General features: G+C 35.2%; 3 protein-coding genes across 7 annotated transcripts in view; 2 read left to right on the top strand and 1 right to left on the bottom strand.

Annotated features, from left to right (window-relative positions):
• The window catches only part of LOC125054966 (semaphorin-1A), a 204291-nt gene that overhangs the window by 82849 nt on the left and 98012 nt on the right, over positions 1–23430 (bottom strand). The gene's annotated exons all lie outside the window — the stretch shown is intronic.
• LOC125054991 (cilia- and flagella-associated protein 20-like) lies at positions 3294–4516 on the top strand. The gene has a single exon (XM_047657154.1). The coding sequence runs from the start codon at positions 3344–3346 to the stop codon at positions 4397–4399; it is 1056 nt and encodes a 351-aa protein (XP_047513110.1). The 5' UTR covers positions 3294–3343; the 3' UTR covers positions 4400–4516.
• Positions 4719–5939, top strand: LOC125054993 (cilia- and flagella-associated protein 20-like). The gene has a single exon (XM_047657170.1). It carries the CDS (start codon positions 4755–4757, stop codon positions 5679–5681), a length of 927 nt encoding a protein of 308 aa, XP_047513126.1. The 5' UTR covers positions 4719–4754; the 3' UTR covers positions 5682–5939.

A 23430-nucleotide genomic window follows, 5' to 3' on the forward strand; every position in this document is an offset into this window, starting at 1 on the left:
AGTAAAATTTATACGTTGATTGAACCCCATTTATAAACCAAAACTCTTTGCATGATACTTTTGTAAATGTTTTAACCTATGTATTATAAAAATCTTACGAAAGAAACGTTTCAATTTAGCATTTTAGCAAATCGTATATCACCGGCGACCTGAAATAGTGTGCCAGTGTTCAGCGGAATGAGTTTAAGCCCGCTGTGTTTGTTCCTATTTACGACTAAGGCTGGCACGCAACCAAGGCTTCACGGAGGTACTACCAAATACTTAATATACTATCCTTAAGCATGCGAAATTCAAAGCATGAAATACAATAAACAAACGTCAGAAATGCGGATTTGGAGATTTCTCAACGGAACTACGTCTATTTGATTTTGTGAGCTACTTTTCTGGCTCAATCAATTTGGAACAAGTCGTTTCAACATAAACCTTATTGTTCTGCTTCCAATGACGCCATTAAAACATACCTGAAAACAAAAGACCTTGTTAATATAAAAATAAACTTCGTGGAATCGACATTTAAACTAGTATTATGTAACAATTATGTTATATTTATTGTGCAATGCGGCAAATGAAGAAGGGAAAGCATACAACAGTTTCCGCCCAAACTATCAATATCTATTTTGTAGGTATAAGCACGGTCTATAAGTGCTCATAAATTATTTTATCAAGCGTTAGTGCTATAAGCCTTATCGATCCTAGCTGGCAGCAAATTGGCCGACTTATTTCGCATTTTCCGTCATAATACCCTAACATAGATTCAGGGAGGATGGCCGTTTATTGCAATTTATTCTCGACGACAAACACTGTCCGTCTAATCGATGTTTTAGATTTATGAGAGCAACGAAGCGTCGGATTAAAAGGGCGAGAGATGAATGTCTCTATCCAAATACAAAAAAAGCATTTTTACATTCGCAATTTGGCGAACGCTTTGTTAACGATACCTTTGACATGGTTTTAAACAAAGACTATTGTAGTTAACGATTAATATTGTACCTCATTAAGGTACATCGGTGACACAGATTTAAAACACAGTAACCGGTGTGTCGTGGCTAAATTATTTCAAATTACCTGCCTCTTGCCTGCCTGCGTTATCACGGAATACGATAATAAACGTGTTTAAACATTTTGTATAGTTTTTAACAAGTTTATAGTTGAAAACAGAAACTAATGATCCCTGCATCTATTTCTCATGTATGTAGGAAATTCTTACAATATTTTTAGCTCAGTGTAGGGTGCCCGTTTAATTATCCACATTCCGCTCGGACAATTTGTCCTCTGGCTTCCGGCCTCCGATATTAATTTCGATACATTGTCCCCGCTTCGCTTGAAGCTCAGTCATTACCTTTATTTAAGAATTTCACTTTAGAATTTAATAAATTAATAATAAATGCTTGTGCAATTAAATTAATTTTAAATTCTAATTAGTCAGTATTAAACAACCTTGTATAAGGTTTTTTAGAATCACATAGGCGTATCTTTCTCACAAATAAATCAGAAATATTATTATAAAGAAGTATTGTTTAGTTGAAAATTACTGTTCAATGATATAAACAGTTGATAAATAATTTATAAAAAGAAATTTAAGGTATCTGTGCAAGAGGCTCCGTATTTAGATATGGATTATTTATATAGGGTGTCTTATTTTACGAATCCAATTTCCGGATGAATACACAGGCTGGTTGTAAATAACGCACACAAAGCCTTCGGAATCGTTCGATACATTATGCAGACCACGCTCCGTTGCGCTCCGCAATGAACACAGTAAATACAAGGCGCCACTGAAACGATTTTGCTGTTTCTAATAATTTTGAATCAAACGCACATTTTTAGATTATGCTAAATCCCCGTTAAAAGGTTTAATTCCTCAACTCCTGGACCAATGTAACAAGGAATTGTGACGTCATAACGCAACGATATAAAATAAACAACTAAATGTAAAGTTAGAAGCACTTCATATACATTTATTTTTTGACGTTCATAAGTGTACATTGTGTTATCTATATTAATAAATGATTTTTGACTTCTGAATTTTATATATATTAAAGGAATACATTTAAGGAATTTCTTTGAAAAGTGCGTTCGTCGGCGTAGAGACTTGTTTGAACCTAGCCTATCAATTGTAACAAATAATCATCACAACTGTTAGTGACATAAAGTTAATCTTACTGGAAAAAGTGGATAATAATTATATATATATATATATTCTGTATGCTGTTACTTTTAAATATCTTTCTGTATCTTTGTTTCTTGAACATTAGTTTTGAAAAATAGCTCTGTAATCTCCCAACACGTATCATCGAGGGTATCTCCCCTAAGAGAACAATGCTTGTTTTTAGAGCAAAAATGTCTGCATTTCTCATCACGTTATTAGCTGAAACGCGTCAGCGGGAGTGCCTATCACGCCGTCAAAAGGCACTATTTCATTTCCTTTCTTTAGTACAGTTTTTTTGGCGTGTCTCGACGGAGGAGTCGTGATTTAGAGACGACAAATACTATTTTTGTACAGGCTACAGGCTGTATGTGAGCGCTCGATGGTTGTGGGCTTGCGTGACATATTTTTCTACTGTCGAGGATGACAAATGGCAAGATAAATCACACCAAAAGCCAGCTTTTCTTTTGAAAGTTTTATTCCGCCATTATTCGTTGAAGTTTTTTTGATACTTGGAACAGTCTCATTTATATTTGCTATTCTTTGTCATAAATTAAAACTAGACTTGAGTTAGTAGAATGATATTTATATATATTATAATTTGTTTTTGTCATGATTGGAAATAAAATGGGATTTATTATTATTATTATTGTAATTTGAATATCCTTAAAGTATTAATTATATGTTGAACTATATCTTATATATATTAATAGGCACTCGTGTTTAAAAAAATAAAATAATGTTCTACAATCGATTTTATCGAAATAAAAATATTACGTTCTTTGTGTCTGCAGTGTCAAAAGTTTGTTGACTGCAACGTGAAAATGATGAAAAGGGTATGGTGAAAACTTAGATATATCTTGAGTCTAGAGGCGAATCTAAGTACTAATTTCCGCCGGCGACGCCTTTCGAATGCGTTCGACTATAAACTTTGAGGATACCTTTACAAATGAGAATTTTACATATAAAGTAAAATTCTATTAAATAATACAGTACAATTTTACATGTTGATAAGGGAACGATTTGGGTTGGATTCAATTTGATAAAATACTGATTCAAAATATACATACTTTTTGACAACCATATATTTTCTTAATTATTTAGCATGAGTTTCGCGCACATGTCATATTAATGTCATAGTATTAAATAGAAGATTATAAGTTCAATTAAATAGCGATTTGTGGGAGACATATAATAATGTACAGAAATGCGTATCAGCGTGGAATGCTAACGGTATTTTTTAGCGTAGGATCAAAACCACTAGCAATATGGGACACCTACATGCAAGACGGCTACATCACAAGGTTCTTAGACCAAGACATCAAGTCCATGGTGTTAGAAATAGGTGGAACCAATATTAGTACAACTTACATGACATGTCCGAAGGGCAAAATGGTGTTAGGCATAAATATGCCATTCTTAGTCATGATTGTTAAGAACCTTAAAAAGTATTTTTCATTTGAAGTAACGGTACTCGATGAAACAGGAACACGGCGTCGATTTCGGGTATCGAATTTTCAAAGCAGCACCCAAATATTGCCTTTGTGCACCGTCATGCCAATCGGTCTTTCTGATGGATGGAATCAAATACAATTCAATTTAGCCGAGTTCACTCGACGCGCGTATAAAAAGCAGTTCGTCGAAGTTCAGAGGCTAAAAATTAATGCTAACATTCGTTTAAGAAGGATTTATTTCACGGAAAGATTGATACCTGAAGACGAATTACCTGCCGAGTATAAACTATTCTTTCCGATAGCATCTAAAAAGAAACGTGGTCTTCAAAGTAAAGAAAGTAAACCTACATCCCAGCAGGCATTGAAACCGATATCATCTGTAGCACATTTGGAACAAAAACCAGAAGAGACCAAGAGTTCTAAAACATCTATTCATTCGATTAAAAAAGTATCTTCTGAGGGAAAGGCTGAAGTACAAAAGAAACTTTCCGCAGCTAATATTGACACTGAAAATGCTGTTGAAAAAGTGCCATCAGAAAAGCTCGTTACTGCCGAGCAAGGTGAAACTGAGCCAGTTGCTGTACCTGAAGGGTCAGAAGAAAAAGAAGAAGGAGCTCCACACGATGAAGCTGGAGAACCCACTGATATGGAATCAAAACTTGCTGATGTCGAGCCGGCTACTGAGCAGCCAGAGACAGCTGTTCTTAAAGACAATACAGAAAACGCAGCTGCAGAACCGACCCCAGCTGAAGAACAAGTAGTAGTAGAACCCCCCGCTGCTGAACCTGCTCCGGAATAGATTAATCGTTTATTAATAAGGTTTCAATGAACACAAATTTTAGAATAATTGAAGGCAATTTAGTTATTGTAGATTATGTGACGTAATTAATTATAGTATGTATGTACTTTCAGTGAAATAAATATAAAACAAGCAATTTTGCATTTCGCATAATAAGTTCTTTTGTTTATACAATATATGAAATCCCTACATTACATTTCTCATTCAATCGTATATTCCCTCAGTATAAACCATAATACCTCTTTATACAAAAATCAAAGATTATTATTATTACATAGAAAATCAACATAATTTTGTGACGTACAATGTGTCAATTAACGACACATTGCACGAGTGCCATACTAAACATTGCACAATGTTTAAAAATACATATCAAAATGGCTTGTTATCAATATTTTACAGTTGCGGTTCGAACCCGTTAGCAATATGGGATATGGAAGTGCAAAATGGCCACATAAAGCGATTAACAGATGCGGAAGTGAACTCCATAGTCCTAGAAATAGTGAGTACGAATGTTGCAACCACATATATCACTTGTCCGAAGCGAAATCAAGTATTGGGAATTAAATTACCATTCCTTGTTATGATAGTGAAAAATTTGAAGCGATATTTTTCATTCGAAATCACTATTCTCGATGACAAGAATCTGAGGAGGCGATTTAGAATTTCAAACTTTCAATCAACGACGAAAATCAAACCTTTCTGTACGAGCATGCCGATCGGGCTATCGGGAGGCTGGAATCAGATTCAGTTCAATTTAGCTGATTTCACAAGGCGTGCATATGGGACACAGTTTATTGAAACCCTACGCGTGCAAATTCATGCGAATACTCGATTGAGGAGGATTTACTTTAGCGAAAGATTATACTCGGAGGATGAGTTGCCTCAGGACTACAAGCTCTATTTGCCGTTAGAGCGGAAGCAGAAGAAAGGTAAGGTGGGGAAGAAAGACGAAGCGCCACCACCGCCACCCCCACCAGATAAAGCTGCGCCTGTTCCTCCTCTGGTGGAAGAAATTAAGCCACCAGCTGCTTCCGAGACACCAAAAGAGGAAGCACCAGAGACTCCAGCCCCCGTAACTCCAGCCACGCCTGAGCCAGAAGACACAAAGCAAGAACCGGTCGAATCTCCTGCACCCGAAGAGCAACCCGTAAAGTCTGCTGCCGAGCCTGAGGCAGCCCCAGAGCAACCGGCAGAGGCCGCATCAGAAGCTCCTGAAGAGGCCCCACCCGAAGAGCCAGCCGCAGAGCCAGCCGCAGAGCCAGCCGTGGCGGAGGAGTAAATTAGTTTTGTAGAAAGGTCCCTTTTGTTAATTATGTTTCTTTGTACTCACTGTGTATCTACTTCGTATATATTATATTTGTTTAAAGTTTTAGCTAAGCCATTAATTTATCCAGAATGACACGATATTTTAATGTTTTAAATTATGCATTCTAGTCAACTAACAGTGCAATATAATATTTCCAGTAATAAAGTTAGGTCCCCTGGGTTATTGTTGCTTCTATAACAGTTAACGTTTTGGTCTATGACTCGAAATTCCGGCCATTATTCAGAAATCCGAGCTGTCAAACGGTTTATATGAATACAAAGATTTATCGCCGAGGACGTATAGTTTATATTCACGACTTGCTGGAGTTATAGAAGTAAGTTTTCATTTCAGTATAATGGGGCATTTCGTCGAGCCAAATTTATATAATTACAATATCAAATCCTGTTAATTAAAAAATTACAGCAAATAATTTTACAAAGACGTTTTTTCGGATAAAATAGATTTTAAAGTCCTCAAAGTATATTTTTTACAATCCAAATTATAGTTAAAATCATACAAAATAAAAAACTAAAATATAATTCAAAATCATTTATTCATATAGGTAACAACACAATGTAGACTTATAAACGTCAAAAAAAAAATGAAATGCTTCTAATTTTACATTTAGTACCAGTTCTCAAATCAAGGGCGTAGAACAGAAGAGAAGAACTGGCAATAAACTCTCCGCCACTCTTTTTAATCGCCAAGTATTTTGTTTTACACAACGGTTGTAAGGAGCTGCAACCATTACACCATGTTCCACATGACATCTTAAGGTGGGAACTGACCAAAGTTACGATGTGTAATGTAGCATTCGCATCGAGCGTGTTACGCTGTGTTTTAAAATCGGCGTAACATGCTCGTCAAACGTCTGTGCTCCGCTTTCGCCGCCAGTGTTCACGAGATGGCCGACAGCGAGGACGCGTTGGTATCTTTGATTCGACTTTTGACAAAGAGCGTACTGACCGAACTGCGTAACACTCAAAGGATTCGCCAAAAAACCGACAGCCGGGTGGAGCACTCAAAGCGAGCAACGAGCGGCTCGTTGCTCGCTGGTTTCCCCGTAACACGACGTACTGACTGCACGAATGCTCGCTGTGTAACATTACATTACATGTTACATTACACCTCGTAACTTTGGTCAGTTCCCACCTTTAAAGGTGGGAACTGACCAAAGTTACGAGGTGTAATGTAACACGTTACACAGCGAGCATTCGAGCAGTCAGTACGTCAATTTACGGGGAAATCAGCGAGCAACGAGCCGCTCGTTGCTCGCTTTGAGTGCTCCACCCAGCTGTCGGTTTTTTGGCGAATCCTTTGACTGTTACGCGGTTCAGTCAGTACGCGTCGTACGTCGCGAGTGATCATGATTATGATTTTCTATAAATTATGTCTTTTTTAAGTACTTTTGGTCCAATTAAATTCAACAATTCTTCAAAATCGAGACATGCGTACAAAGTTTTTAGACTGTCCAGTAATCATTTGGTTTTTTAATATTGCAATCAATAACAAAAAAATAAAAATAAAAACATAAAAAGTATATATATTATGTCTATAAAAATCGTAAAAGTTCAATATAAATTAATAGAAAAATATGTATTTACAAAACATAAAAAAGCCACTTCTAGCATGTATGTATGTCTGTGAACTAGCGTCTACGAAATTATTACTATTAATTAGTCACATAATGCTTGTTAACTTCGCATGTAACGGTCGCATGTAATATCGATGCGACCTACCTGCGCTTTTGTAAAAATATTGTACATATTGTTAGCAACTAATATTGCTTATTTTCAAAAAATTTCAAAACACGATGTACATTATTAACCTACTCTAAATTTTCTCACTAAGTGAATGTAATTCTTTGAGAAATAAAGTATATTTGAACCGAACCGAACCTACGACCTCAGGGATGAGAGTCGGACGCTGAAGACACTAGGCCAACATCACATACATGTAGTCGCTCGCTCTCACTGATTAATAATTGACTTTACTCGCAAAGCATTCTAACCTGATACAAAAGAAAAAAACGAAGAACCCACTTAAATTTACAACCAATTGTTTTCAAAAGTGGCCATAAACCTGACTAATGGAGTTGTAAAAACACGCTTGTAAATGCTCTCAGTAACGAATAAAAATATTTAATGTAACAATCTTTTATGTTACCTGAAAATATGTGTAAGCAAAATATCTTAAACTTTTCCTTTTCGTATAATGAATATATAAAGTAACGGAACTATGATGAAAGGAACGTATCTTTTATATTGAAAATTGGGTTCTTTTTGTTCAAAAGAATTTTGTATGATGTTTTTACAATAATGGACATTAAGTTAATGTAATACGGGTTGGAGAAATATATATATATATTTGCTTCTTGTTTCTAGCGCTCGTGACTTCGATACACATGTATAACTGGCCGTGTAGGTGCAATTTAACCTTTCCTCACAACATTTGTCATTCATCGCTTTGACTTTCGAATAAGAATTTAAATTACTACTTATTGCGTACTCATTATAGTAGTAAGCTTAACCGGAAGTGAGACCATAACACAACAACCTTAATACTCTTTAGATTGAAAATTGTAAAGAGAATCATAATGTTTCCAAAAGCTCAGCGTATTCCCTAAACATTGCCAGCAATAAGTTACGGGTGCACAGCGTTCTATAAATCACTGACGCTGTTACATTTTGGACTGGGTTTAAGTAACAGGCGGTCAATGTGCTATTAGTCAGGTAATCTGAAGTTAGTACTGCAACTCCAATGTTACGTGTATTAAATAGTTTTATTTTTATCACTAAAATATATTAATATCGAATAAAGAGCAGTGTGGAGAAACACTGGATGAGTACCGCACGCTACAAAACGGTAAAAAAATTCGCGAATAAACAAGCATGTCTCAGAGCCAAAAGTCAACAATTTTGTGTTTATAAAAATGATAAAAGAAACACATTCGATAACGCGCCAATTATATAATATTTATTCATGAATATGACAGTATCACGTTTACGTATACGTTTCTTTCTAAATGGTCATTAAAATTAGGTCACGACTTAGACCACAAGCTACTGCAGAGTTACACGCAGCGTCGCTGTTGCCTTCCTGTAATATTAAATCTTTAATTTACTGCTTCTCTAGTACAAAGTGCGAAATTGACCTTTCAGAGAAAGCCAAGGCAATTATAGCTCTAATTAAAAAGATCTTCAGGGATGTCATGGATCATATACTTGTTTCAACTTTAAATTGACAGTTATATAACAAATTAATGAAAAAAAACGAAAGAAAGTCGTTGAAAATTGAAAAAATCACTAGTAAATTCCCGAAGGGAGCAAAACATTCAAGAGTTACCTTCCATCGTAGGTTGAGGTATGTTTCACGGTAAATATATTTTATTTAAACTTTCTATATATATATATAGGTATATATGTATAATTTGTCTGAATAATTGAATACTTTAGACATAAGGCTACATAAAATAATTTTCGAGGCCCACAACAGTCCAGCCTTCGGCTAATTTTTGAAGTTGTAAAATTCCCGACAAAGGGAGTAATAATCTATTTGAAGTGGGGTCCAAACGTGTCTGGATTACGAAATACTGTACAGTCAGTGAAACTACCTTTTATGCCTGTAATTAGTAATATAAATTCAAAACAACTAAGTTTTTTGCATTATAAAATCTTTCTTTTGTAATTGAATTCGATTATTTTTGAGAAGGCTCGGCGGATAACAACAAATAGTTGGTAGGTTTGCAAATATAGTTTTTCATTTATTTTTTATTATTATCAGATTTTGAATAGACATTGAAAATCTATTCACAAGTTTTTCAGGTCATACATTTCATACAAATTGTTTTAAATTATTAACCATCATTCATAACGTCTCGTAATTAGAAAACATATTCTTTTCATTTCATTCAACTTATAACTGTAAAATACGGCTATAAATAACGCTAACTTAATCTAGACCGCGGTAATTTGAAGCACTAAATTTAAACTGTAGACCACACAAAATATTTCCAAGTTTAAAGAGAGATTTATAAGATTTATATGCTGACTGTACCGCAACACTTACCCAAATTAAAGGCGCCGTGGCTTGCGGATGCAGATTCAATTACGGATGTTCAACTGTATAGTTTCTTAAGGGACACGGAAAAACAATCTACCTAATACCGAATTGCTATAACCGGGAGTGTTATGTTTAGCGGCATATCGACTTACACCATTTCTAAAGGAGTTTATCTTTTTACTAGTGTTAGCCTAGTGGCTTCAGTGTGCGACTCTCAACCCGAAAGTTGTAGGTTCGATCCCCGGTTGAGCACCAATGGGCTTTCTATGTACGCATTTAAGATTCGCTCGAATGGTGAAGGAAAACATTGGCAGGAAAGAGGCTTGACTAAAGGCCAAAGAGTCGACGGCGTCAGGCACATGAGGCTGGTCATCTACTTGCATATTAGATCATCAAACATAACTGAGGCCTAGACGTAAAACGCTTTTTTTTCCTTTTCTGGTATTTTTCTACCGTTTAGGTTTTTGTTTAAGTGTTTAAAGTTTTATGCTCTTATCTAAGACAAATAGTTAAAATAATCAAAACGTTAATACAACAATTCATATCACATAATGTAATAAATGAAAGAAATTTATAACACAAACAATTTCATCTTTTAGCATGTAAGAAATTGATAAAACTCTGTATATTTTTCTCCAAGAAAATATAAACAACACTATCTTCACGGTACATAAAGCTGGTCATTTTTACGCGGACAGGGTTACCATATTTCTAGCGTTTTAGAGGGCGTTTCTGCCGTGAACAGATAACGACCTATCGGTTATTTACTGACCACCGACAACCCTTGACGCAGCTGAACTTTGATTAAACCGTAAAAAAGGATGAAAAACCGGTTTGTTGATAATAAAGTGTTTGTTTGGGATGGCTTTGGATGACCATTGTTTAAGGAATAAATGTGTAAAATTAGGTTGAATCCTTTTATTTTAAATATTTGAACGGTTTTTTCGGAGGTTTTATGCGGTATGGAAACATAAAATAAAAAGTATTAGTAACATGATTTATATTAAGTTTTTATGTTTTGTAGATATATTACTTAAATATATAAAGTATCTGTATGTAGTTTTATTAGTACGTTCTTTTGTTTTTTGTATTTATTTATATAGTACTCAATTGTTGATTTTTATGCGTTATTGTTGATTTTGATACAAAAACTGTTGGTATATCGAAAGGTTGCCAAAACCTTCCAACAGTATATTAACATGCAAAGATGTTAGCGAAGAAATTAATTAAAAGAAGTGATCCACTCCGTATAACAATGTTAAAAGAAAATACACATTTACTAAATGGAAATATGAGTAATAAGAAACGCTACAGTTCTGTATAGTGTCGGACACGGACGCCATTTTATTTAGACACGCTGCAAAATGCTAGGTCTTTTATTTGAAACTGGGCTGCTTCGTAATTGAATTGCATATTACACTTATGCTAGCGTTACAAATTAAATTTCTTGAGAACATTGTCGATTGTCTTGTACGGTATTTCACTCAACTAAAAATAATACATTTAAAAGAGTATGTGATTTTGATGAAGTTCTATCCTAATATTAGTAAATTTATCGTTGAATATGTAAACAGTTATATTATTGGTCAGTTTCATTATATATTCGTTTGTACTTAGCTACGCGCTACGGCGTAGAGGGTTACATATATTGTCTAAGCTTTGAAAACACACACAAATATGTTTCCCTAACTTATGTTATTAACGATAACATTTTACAAACCGAGTAAAAAAATCGATGATCATCATGAAAACAACTCAAAAATCTCGCAAAAAGTCAGTTTCATCAATCATTGTTTAAATACGAGTATTTTCTTTGGCACAATATGGTAACGACACCTGAAACAAGAGAGGCGCACTGGCATGAATATTCATGCAGCGATTGTATCATACATCCCGCTGGATGCGTGTCCACTTTGCCCCACTTGCCCCAAATAAGAAAACAGGCGCTGCGCAGAACGCAAATTTTTAATGAAGGTAAAAATCTATGTTTTTTTAAACGTACACATATTTTATTTGTTAGTTACGCCGTTTTGATGACAAAATTGAACTACTTGCCGCATATTTATAGGAAAATGAGGGTCTGATCATGACTTCCTTTTTAAAAACAGCTTGTTTTTAATACTTTATTATAGTATGTTTGATTAAAGCTAAATTTACCATTACTAAAAACCTAAATCTAGTTATCAATTAAAAAGAAAACATCAACTCTCTATAATTAATTTAACAAATTGCATCAAAATTATGATTTGATGATATTCAAAGCACACAGGTTTAAAACAAGTGAGCAAACAACGGTGGCTGACAGTTTAATTTCGCGACTGAATCGCTCTGTTCGAGCCACGTCGACTCCAATCGCTCTTTCGCAGGGGTTAATGGCCCATACAACCAGATTACTCGTTATTTACCCTACAAAATGGACTTTTGGTTCGGTGTTTACATTAAGAACCTGAAAAGTTTGTTAGATATGTCGAGGATTCTATCAAAACGAGATATGTTTACATCAAAATACGTACTCGTAAAAGCGACATAAGATACATTTATTTTTTTGTTTAAGTTACTACAAATCAATCAAATCAAAATACGTTTATTAAATTTATATGCGTCTTAGGGCATGCTTCTGAATGTCAAAAAAGGTTTACAAAATTCGCGAAAGAGCAAGATTTCGCAGGGGTTCGCAAAACTACCAGGAGGCCTTTTTCTGAGAAGAACGGGCAAGAAACTCAGCAAGTTTACTCTCCCTCTACATTACAATTATTCAAATTAAAATGTCATAAACCACAACACGCTACGCTTTTACACTTGCTTTGACTGGCTAGATTTCACTATGAAATCAATCGCCTTATACACATTCCTGTCTATTTAGTTTAAAAAAAATGATTACTTGCTACGGCTCGTAACAATAACCACGGGAAATAGAAACAGGTAATCCCACTTCTAAGTAGCATTCTTAAGTACGAGGCAATAATTAAATAACATCGCTCGTAAATCAACTTCAGTTCTTGACGATAATTGAAAAAGTTAACTCTTTATACGTCGCGATTAGAAAAGGCAAAATATCAAACCAATTAAAAGTTTGTAACATTAACTGAATCAAAACACAACAAATCTCGGAAGTTTAGCCCTCGACCTGAGATTTCATAAGCTCATAAGCTCATAAATGAATAAACCTCTACCAATGTTCGCGTAAACACTTATGCCGTCTAACTTTATTTATGACAATAGCTGCTTCTCAATATTGTCATTAGTTAGATTGTCAATGTTTTCTAACAATACAGCTATAATAATTGAGGTTGAATTACCTTCCTTTAGTAATTTATTGTTGTTTCGTGATTTATGAAAAGCATAAAAATTTAATAGGCTCTCATCCCAACAAGAAACAGCAAGCCTTACCAGAAAAGGCATTCCATATAACGCCTTTGAGACACACAATACGAAACGGAAGTATGATTTATTAAATAAACATGAGAGTTCGTAGCGTAACCCTTTTATGAATTTTTAAAAAATTCCGTTTGAGAGGACTCAGATCAGCCTAAATATAGCCCGAATTACATGTGTTATTGTTGCTAGTGTAGGTCGAAACACGATAAAAAATTCATTATCAACCAATGAGCGTTTATTTAAATTTGACTCTTATTACGTGTGTGCTTCGGTGCGAGTTTGGTTGAGATACAGTCGCCTCATTTTTCGCCGACATTGAATATTCTGCCGTGTTTGAAGGAAAAACAAAGTGTTAAATTGCGTGGGGAGTCGCCTTTGAGCTAGGCGGAGCTGTGGGAATTTGGACCTTGGATATGGATCAATGTGAGTGTTATTTGAATAAATTCTGCGGAGCAGACAGAAAGGATGTAGGTCAAGTGACAGGCTACAGTTGCTTTACTCCCGACGAGGCAGCCCGCAAACAAGTTTGTTTTATACAGAACTAAGGGTTTCACGACTTCGTTCACGAATGGAAACTAGAATAATTTCTTGATGCAAAATTGCCGAAATTAGGCCTGCGGTTTAAAGGATTGCCTTCGTAATTTGAATTCTTTAATAGTGATTTAAGTTAGTAGTGCATCCAGGTTATTGCCATGGAAGAGCGCAATTTAATAATTATAAAACTTCTAAATTTTTCGCTGTAACTCCTCATATAAACTTTTCAATATTTCACCAATAACTCACGAATAATTACTTAAATTTTTACACATCTGTAAAAATATATATCTTATCGTCTCAGAACAACATGTGCTAGAAATAAAATGGCTCGCATAAGCGCTCTAAGGCATATCATGAATTAATCCATTAAGCAGCGAAATTCATATGAAATTCGTTTATAAATGAGCTCAGTCGCGAGTTCCTTACGGTGAATCCAGGATTGTGAGGGATTAACGTGCGAGACGAATGATATTATTCAGAAATTCACGCAACACAACTGAGAGCTTATTTACCTGTCAGTTAATAGCAATAAGCCTGGATATAACATTATCTAATGGCAGAAGATCCGATTAAGGCACACATACATAAAAAATCTTTTGAGATGTCATACATTGGTTTATTAATAACTGGTTACCCATTGCAATCCACTCAAATTTGAATATCATATAAGATATTTTAAATACAATATAAAACGTATAAATATACTTTTTTAAATCTACCGAGCTTTTTATACGCCCGTAAAAAATTTATAGCGGTCCCTGTTACGTGCAAATTGAATATGAAATCAACTCAATGAACTTTTAGAAGCTTTTAATGAAGAACGTGGCCTTAGAATAGCATTTTAAATCTTCTGCTTATTTCGATAGAATTAACTGATTGCAAAATTATGTAGGGATGATCTGATGAGTAGCACTACTAAGGTTATATATTATGACACCAAGAAATAACAGTCGAGTATTTGTTGAACATATTCTACAAATATTTTTTTAACGAACTGCTTTATTGCCCACCAAATTGTTATCTTTTTGTCGAATAACTTTTCTTTAAGAGTAAATAAAATTAATTAATGACAACTCGGCATAAATTCAAAAGAAAAACTTTTCTCAAGTAAAATGAACGCCAACTTAAAGTTAAATGAATCTTAATAATATCAGTGAAAGGAATATCTCAAGATGTTAGAGTTTTCGCAGTTAATGTACCGATGCAAGATGAACGGAGCGATTATCGTGACATAGATATTACCTAATTTATGAACACAAACTTTAGCCCCCCAAATTAACGTTGATTTTAATTTCCGCTCAAAAACATACAAATTTGAACACTCACATTGCCAGAAGGCTCGCAAGTGCATTACCGGCCTTTTAAGAGTTGGTACGCTCTTTTCTTGAAGAACCGTGAAACGAATTGTTTCGGAAATACTTCAGAGGGCAGCTAGTTCTATATAGTGGTGGTGGGCTGCCTTAAGAAACGCAAGTATCACAAAATTTTAACAAACCATACTCATACAGTAATTTATCCCGAAATCAAAATTTTTATATTTTGCTAGATTTTTTTTTAAATTGTATGTACCTATTTCATCTTCAGTGGCCAGTGTATCTTTATCTGCAAGCTCATGTAGTAAAACAATGTGTGTTTTTTGTAGCTGCTAGTTTGTTTGTCGTTCTCCTAATTTTATAATTTTTGTGCTGTCATGTTTTGTCTTGTTTTACTTTGTGTTGTATTTTTTATCAGTGAAACCTTTTGTGGATATGCGGATGGAAATAAATAAATAAACCGTCAGCTTGATCTGTCCGGAGCTTTATTATATTTAAACTTTGAAAAATAATCAGTCCTTTTTTTCTTTTAACTTAAGTTTAATTAAATATCAACTTTAGTTTAAACAGCAAGATGCAGTCTGTTTTTTGCTATTCTTAGAGCTCTTACTTAACTGTACTTCACTTACCTAATAATGTATTATGCTAAAGTTGTTTGTTTGTTAACTATTTATTACATCTTAAGTCAGGAATGAATGTTGTAGCGGCGAAGACAATGAGAAGTAGGCCGAGGGGCAAGTGGAATGCGGCGTAAAAATAATGGAAACACCACTCACCTAAAGTCCACAGTCTCTTCACCTGTCTTCGTGAGAGAAGACCACAAATAAATCTATATGCACTATAAGCGGAAGAAGCGTAAGCGCAAGCGAAAGCACACGCGTGAGCTCGCGGCGGCGGGTGAATCTTCTCTGCGGCGCGGGAGCATGTAGAATGCGGTCCCCTCCTTCTACACTTTAATACCGCAAAAGAGAAAGAGTGGTGTTTAGGGAATGGGTGCGGTAAGGATAGAGAATGTGATCAGAGAGGACTAAAGGAAACTGGATGGCGTGAACATTGCCCCCGGCCTAAAAAACCTTTAGGTTTTTTATAAAGAGATAATTTGTAATATTAAAGAAAAGAAATTATAATAAATAAAGCGGTTTTTTTTTTTTTTTTTTTTTTAAAGCGGTTTCTAAAGCGGTTTGTAAACGGTTTTGTAAAGCGGTTTCTAAAGCGGTTTGTTAAGCGGTTTCTAAAGCGGTTTTATAAAGCGGTTTGTAAAGCGGTTTTGTAAAGCGGTTTCTAAAGTGGTTTGTTAAGCGGACTGTAAAACGGTTTGTAAAGCGGTTTCTAATGCGGTTTATAAAGCGGTTTTGTAAAGCAGATTTACTGATTTGGTAATGGGCATAAACGCACAACAGGCCTTTTATAAACTCCTGTTGCGGTTTTTACTAAAACTACTCTACAAACTCCATCCTTTCCTGGATAGATTTCCATCACCTTTCCTAAAGGCCAAGAAAGTGGAGAAACATTATCTGTTACAATTACTACGATTGTACCTATTGTAACAGGATTGGCCTGTGTATTCCATTTTGTCCTGGATTGTAGCAAATGAAGATATTCTACCTTCCATCGGTTACTAAATGATTGTACCATACCATCCAGCAACGCAAATCGTTTTAAAAGTGAAAGTGGTTCATCATTTATTTTTATCTTTGCGGGTAGAAACTTTAATGGTGATGACATCAAGAAGTGAGCCGGAGTCAGTGCTGTGAGCTCAGAAGGATCTTCACTTAAAAGTGTAAGTGGTCGAGAATTGATTACAGATTCAATTTGGGTAAGAACAGTTAACATTTCTTCGTACGTGAGTAACTGCTCACCCACTACACGACGCAAATGGTTCTTAAAAGCCTTAACAAAAATTTCGAAGCAGCCACCAAAATGAGGACTTCGAGGAGGATTGAATTTCCACTGAATACGATTATTTGAAAGCTCAGTTGCAAATGTTTCACGAAATTCATTCGAATTTGTAAGTGTAAATATATCTGATAATGCATTTTTAGCTCCAACAAAATTCTTTGCGTTATCTGAATAAAGAACAGAAACCGAACCACGACGCGCAATAAATCGTTTGAATGCAGAAAGAAATGAACTAGTACTAAGGTCTGTTGTAAGCTCAACGTGCACGGCTCGAACCACCATACAAACAAAAATACAAAGATAAGCTTTCATAGAGCGGACTCCACGTTTTCGATAAGGAATAATTGAAATAGGACCAGCATAGTCTACAGCTGTATGAACGAAAGCATTAGATTCGTTTACACGATAGTCGGGTAAGTCACCCATGAGCGGTATCGTAGGTTGAGGATTTGCTTTGAAACAAAAGTTACATTTATGTATAATTGATCGCACTATGCTGCGGCAAGATAGTATCCAAAAACGTTGTCGGAGTATCGCCATTAAAGTAACTGGACCAACGTGACAGTTATGATTATGATAATAGGAAATAATTAACTCAATTATCCTATCCTTTTGCGGTAACAAAATAGGATGCTGGTGATCATACTGAAGATTGGCATTTTTTAGTCTACCACCAACCCTTATCAACCCATCAGAATCTAGAAAAGGACATAATCTTTGAATAGAACGTGAGCAGCGACCACTAGTTTTAATGTTATGGATAACATCAGAGAAGTATACTTTTTGTAAAACCTTAAAAATCTGTATTTCAGCAAAATTAATATCATCAGCAGAGATACTAGTAGATCTAGGAAGTCTTTTCAGAAAACGGTATATCCATACCACTGTACGGAGAAACAATAACCATGAAGAAACTCGATGAGACAGTTCTAAAATTGGGTTTGGATCACTCCACACAGTAGCGGGAATAGAAACTATTTTTCTTTCTTCTTCTACATCAACAGCTGTTTCAGAGTTAACCGAAGTAATTGGCCACTCAGATGATTCCAATTCTAAGCATTTTGGGCCAGTGAACCAAATAGAATTATTTATAAATGCAGTGGGTGACAAACCGCGAGATAGACAATCACTAGGATTTTGATCACCCGCAACATGATGAAATTTTTCAGGTCGAATATGAGAAACTATTTTTGTAATGCGAGTAGCAACAAAGGTCTTAAAGCGGTGCGGGGATGCGGAAATCCAATGTAGTGCAACCATTGAATCAGTAAAACAAAAAATGTCATTAATGACGTGACGTTTCTTGTAAGTATCTATTACCCGCTGAGCTAGCTTAGCCATGAGTAAACATGCGCAAAGTTCTAGTCTTGCAACGGAAATGGTTTTAAGCGGAGCAACTTTCGACTTAGCACATACTAAGCGAATTATAGGCGGAGAGTTTAAAGGTTTATTTGTCTTTAAATAAACAGTAGTGCCATAGGCTTTTTCACTGGCATCCGCAAAGGCAATTATAGAAATTGTAGATTTTTCTTCAACCCCTAAATGTCGTTGAACACGTAGCTGTCGTAAACATGGAAGTTCCCGAATATAAACTTGCCAAACATCAACTATAGCTGAAGGAAGTGGTTCATCCCAGCCTATTTTAAGAAGGTGTAATTGTTGTATAATTAGTTTAGCGTAAAGTATGACTGGAGCTATTAGTCCTAGGACGTCAAATTGTCGTGCTATAAGTGACAAAATATTACGTTTAGTCACATGGTTATTATGGTTAATTGAAACTGCGTACGTAAACTCATCAGTGGTTGGAGACCATTGTAAACCAAGAACTTTTAAATTATTTTCTGAACCATCAAAATCTATTTTTCCTAATTGATTATCAGAAGATGATAAATTTTCAATAAGCTCCGATGTATTGCTGGCCCATTTAACAAGTTCGAAACCCCCAAGTCTAACAAGCTCTCGAAGTTCTTCGCAAAGTTTTAACCCAAAAGGCAAGGAGGGCACAGAGTAACAAACATCATCAACGTACGTGTTATTTTCAATTATAGGAATAGCGTTCGGAAAACGTACTTTTTCATCATAGCACAGCTGGCGTAATACCCTCATTGCAAGGTAAGGACTACAGCGTAAACCGAAACAAACACGATTGAACTGGTAAACATGAAGCGGTGAAGTTGAATTAAAGCGAAACAAAATTTTTAAATATTTACGGTCATTTTCCGAAACGCACACTTGTAAGTACATTTGTTTTATGTCCGCAATAAAGGCAAATTTATACAAGCGAAAGTCTAACAAAATATTAAATAGATCACTTTGCAGACTATCTCCAGTATACAATATATCATTCAAAGATAAACCAGAAGATGTTTTTGCACTAGCGTCCATCACCATGCGCCATCTCGTGGAGGTCTTATCCAACCTCGCAACTGCATGATGTGGAATATAATAACCTTGATTTTTATTATCATTTTCCACTAATGAAATGTAACCCTTATTGATGTATTCTTTAATAATTGCATCATATTCCAAACGAAGTTCCTTTGATACTGACATTTTACGCTCAAGAAAATAAAATCGTTGTTTAGCCATATCATATGAGTTTCCTAAAACGGCTGGATTCTCTGAAAAAGGTAACATCACTGTATAGCGACCAGTGGAATCGCGAGAAACAGTATTTGTAAATATGCGTTCATTCTTAATAGCGTCTGGACTCAAAGGGACAGAACATTGCACCTCTTCTAAATGCCAAAACTTTTGAATTAAACTTTCTAACTGCGGCTGTTCAACTAAAGAACATAACGAAATAGCGGTACAAGTGTTATAGTTATTGGTGCAATCAGAACTTAATAAGGGAACGTTTCCGATGATAATGTACCCGAATATTGTTTCGAAAGCGGTAGGAGTGCCAGGTGCGCCAGTAACACGGCCTGACAACATTATTTCGGCGTATTGCGGTGCACCAATAAGTATATCAACCTCTGAAGGATAAAAATAATTTTCATCCGCTAAGGTAATATTGTTCAAATGCTTAAGCGATGACATATTAATTTGTGACACCGGTAAAGAGTCTGTAATTTTGTCTATCGCAAAGGCATTCAAAGATAAAGAATTATTGTTAATCCGAGAAGACAGAACAATAGACACTTCTCCTATTATCGGATTTGACGCGGAACCAATACCCTTTACAAATTTATTAGAAAATTTATTAACCTTTAAATTTAATCTTCTGCAGCATTTCATTGTTATAAAAGTGCTTTGAGATGCACAATCAATTAAAACACGCACACTGTGTGGTTTACCATTTAAACCATATATCAATACTTGTGCCGTACCTAATAAACATGTATTATTACTTTCGGAAATAGCGGGCCGAATATTACAAAGCGAAATATTTGAGTTATTAATCGGCTGATTGTCGCTGCGTGCAGGTAAATAAGGTGTGTTATTAGCGGGAGGCACAGCAACCTGTGCAGTTGCATTGCTCATGCGATTCAAGTTATTAGGGTGAATGTTTTCTTGAGAAACCGTCGCATTACGACACAGCGTTGAATGATGTCTCATGCGGCAATGACGACAATTCCATGCAGACTTACATTTATTTAACATATGCGATAAACTTAAACAGTTAAAACATCCTTTATTGTTTTTGATAAAAGTATATTTATCCTCGATAGACAATTCTTTAAATGAATTACATTTATATAAATTAAAATGATCCATGCGTTTACAAAATGAACAAGAAGACTGCTTCTCTGTAAGCGAAACGAACGCACGCGACGAAACCGGTTTGTTATCAAATGTGCGAGTAGGATCCAGATGTTGAGCTATCCTATTATGTTCGCGTACGAATGCAATTAAATCTTTATAACTAGGTATTGTTGGGTTATTCATATTATGTAATTCAAAGGAACGAATCGTACTAGAATCTAATTTCTTACATGATAAATATAGTAAAATAAAATCAGCTAAATTTTCTAATTGCAATGATTCTAAACTTGATATTGCGGTGCAGTAATTGTCAAGAAACAATTGTAAATTTTTATGTGAAGCGGTGGTAAGCGGTTTGAAGTCTAGAATCTTTTGCATATAGGCTGAACCTAAACTTCGTTTGTCATGGTATTTGTCTATAAGCGTTTGCCAAATTAAAGCATAATTTTCGGCATTTGGAATGATACCTGCGCAAACTGAAAGGGCCGAATCAGACAATTTACTGATTAAGTATTGAATGCGTTCATGATCTGTAAGGTCAGGGTTTTCGTGTATCGTACGTTTAAAAGATTCATGAAATATTGGCCACTTAATGACATCACCATTAAACATCATCAAGTCTAACTTCGGTAAACGAAACGATCTACGTTGGGTATTTAAGTCGGACAAACCATTGCTACCTGCCACTGACTTGTTGAATTTTTCAAACATGTACTTAGAATGACAGTACATATCTTCAAATGCATTCATGCATTCAAAATTAACAGTGTATAGGGGATTAATTGTTAATTCGATTATATTTATTTTATTTACAGTTTCTGAAAATTTATCCCGAATGTTGTCTATCGAAATCATTCCCGATAAAAAATAATTTATGTCTCTTTCATCCGATGTCTTCTTAGACCTATCATATAAATCTTGTAATCGTGAAAATAGATTGTCGCGTTTTGCTATTAACACGGCTCGTTCAATTTCAAGAGAACTGTTAGCACCTTGTTTCTCTAATGTTGCTTTACGAGTCTCCATATTAACTAAGATATATATATATATCGCGAATTGAAATAAACTAAAATAATATATCCGGCTCGAAGGACCAAAATAATGTAGCGGCGAAGACAATGAGAAGTAGGCCGAGGGGCAAGTGGAATGCGGCGTAAAAATAATGGAAACACCACTCACCTAAAGTCCACAGTCTCTTCACCTGTCTTCGTGAGAGAAGACCACAAATAAATCTATATGCACTATAAGCGGAAGAAGCGTAAGCGCAAGCGAAAGCACACGCGTGAGCTCGCGGCGGCGGGTGAATCTTCTCTGCGGCGCGGGAGCATGTAGAATGCGGTCCCCTCCTTCTACACTTTAATACCGCAAAAGAGAAAGAGTGGTGTTTAGGGAATGGGTGCGGTAAGGATAGAGAATGTGATCAGAGAGGACTAAAGGAAACTGGATGGCGTGAACAAATGTTAGCTAAATTATATCAAACTTTTCAAAAGTTGCGTGTAGCAAGTAAATAAAAACTTATACCATAATACTTTAACCCAAATGTTGAATAGTTAGAATTTACGAAATATAGCGAATAAGGCATTATTTTAATCATTAAAAATGGGAATCTGTCTGTACACTCGCGATGTTAATTAAACAGAATCGTCATTCTGCAACGTCCGTGGTCTAATTAAATTTAAATTGGAGTTGAGAGTACGTGAATCGCTGCCTAGGTTTACTTTAAATTATTATAATTATACAAATCCAGGCCAAGAATCGTCGAATACTGATGTGGATATAGGAAAATGGAGGTTTATTGGATAGAGCTTTGAAACTCAATTGTAATTCTTCTATTTATTTGTCATGATTCAAACATCATCAACGTCAAACTATAAACCCGAAGGAGGTTTATAGTTTGACGTGTATTTTTCTCTCTTTTTTTAGACTTTAAACCAGTAATCCTATTTTTATATTTGGTGTTAAGGTATATAGAGATTCATTGGGTACATAATACATATATTATTAATATGGCATATGCCATTGAACTACAAAACACCGTAACTCATCAGTTCAGTTCTCAACTTAAACAAGTCCCTAACGCAGTGATGTCACTAGTCATTGATGTCACACACATAATAATTATAAGCATTACGTTGGTTCTTTCCTTTTTTTCTTATGTGTGGCCTGTTGGTGCGGCTTTAAATTAATAAATAAATCAGGCGCTAGGCGCCACTAGGTAGGTAATAACAAATTCTACAAAGTCGCAAAGTCGTATTTTTTAATATTATCAACAAAAACTTGCCTCACCTTTACAAAATGACATGCAGAAAATAGCTATTAATTTACAAATACGAGTCTACATAGAATATTGATGAGAAAATCTATATAAAGAGCACAGCTGTATGGGTATAAAAAGAGCCGCCAAATTGCCTCTGAATATAAATCACCCCGACACCGATCGAGGAATGATGTGCACTGAAAATGTATGTGCAAATTTTCAATGTCCGTACTTTAAAAGCCAAAATTCTGCGGCCTCCATGTTTAATATCGGCTACAAAGTTGCTTCATATTTAATAGCTAATTGAAAATTTTCGGGTTATTTTATTAATTTGTTATTGTATTGTTATGCTTGAATTTTACAGGTTTATCGGTATTTGTATAGAAAAAAGGACGCCTATAGACGACTAACTTTATGGTTTAGTCGAATAAGTATTTGGTTTATTAGGCAGAATTTTTTTTGTTAATTGTAAGAATTAGAAAGATTAAACTTACTGCAATGACGTCACGACAGGTTCGTGATGAAGACCAAGCTCCAGGAAATTGTTCAAAATAACATTATGAAAATG

This window comes from Pieris napi, chromosome 1 (genome assembly GCF_905475465.1).
Source record: "Pieris napi chromosome 1, ilPieNapi1.2, whole genome shotgun sequence".
Classification (NCBI taxonomy): Eukaryota; Metazoa; Arthropoda; class Insecta; order Lepidoptera; family Pieridae; genus Pieris; species Pieris napi.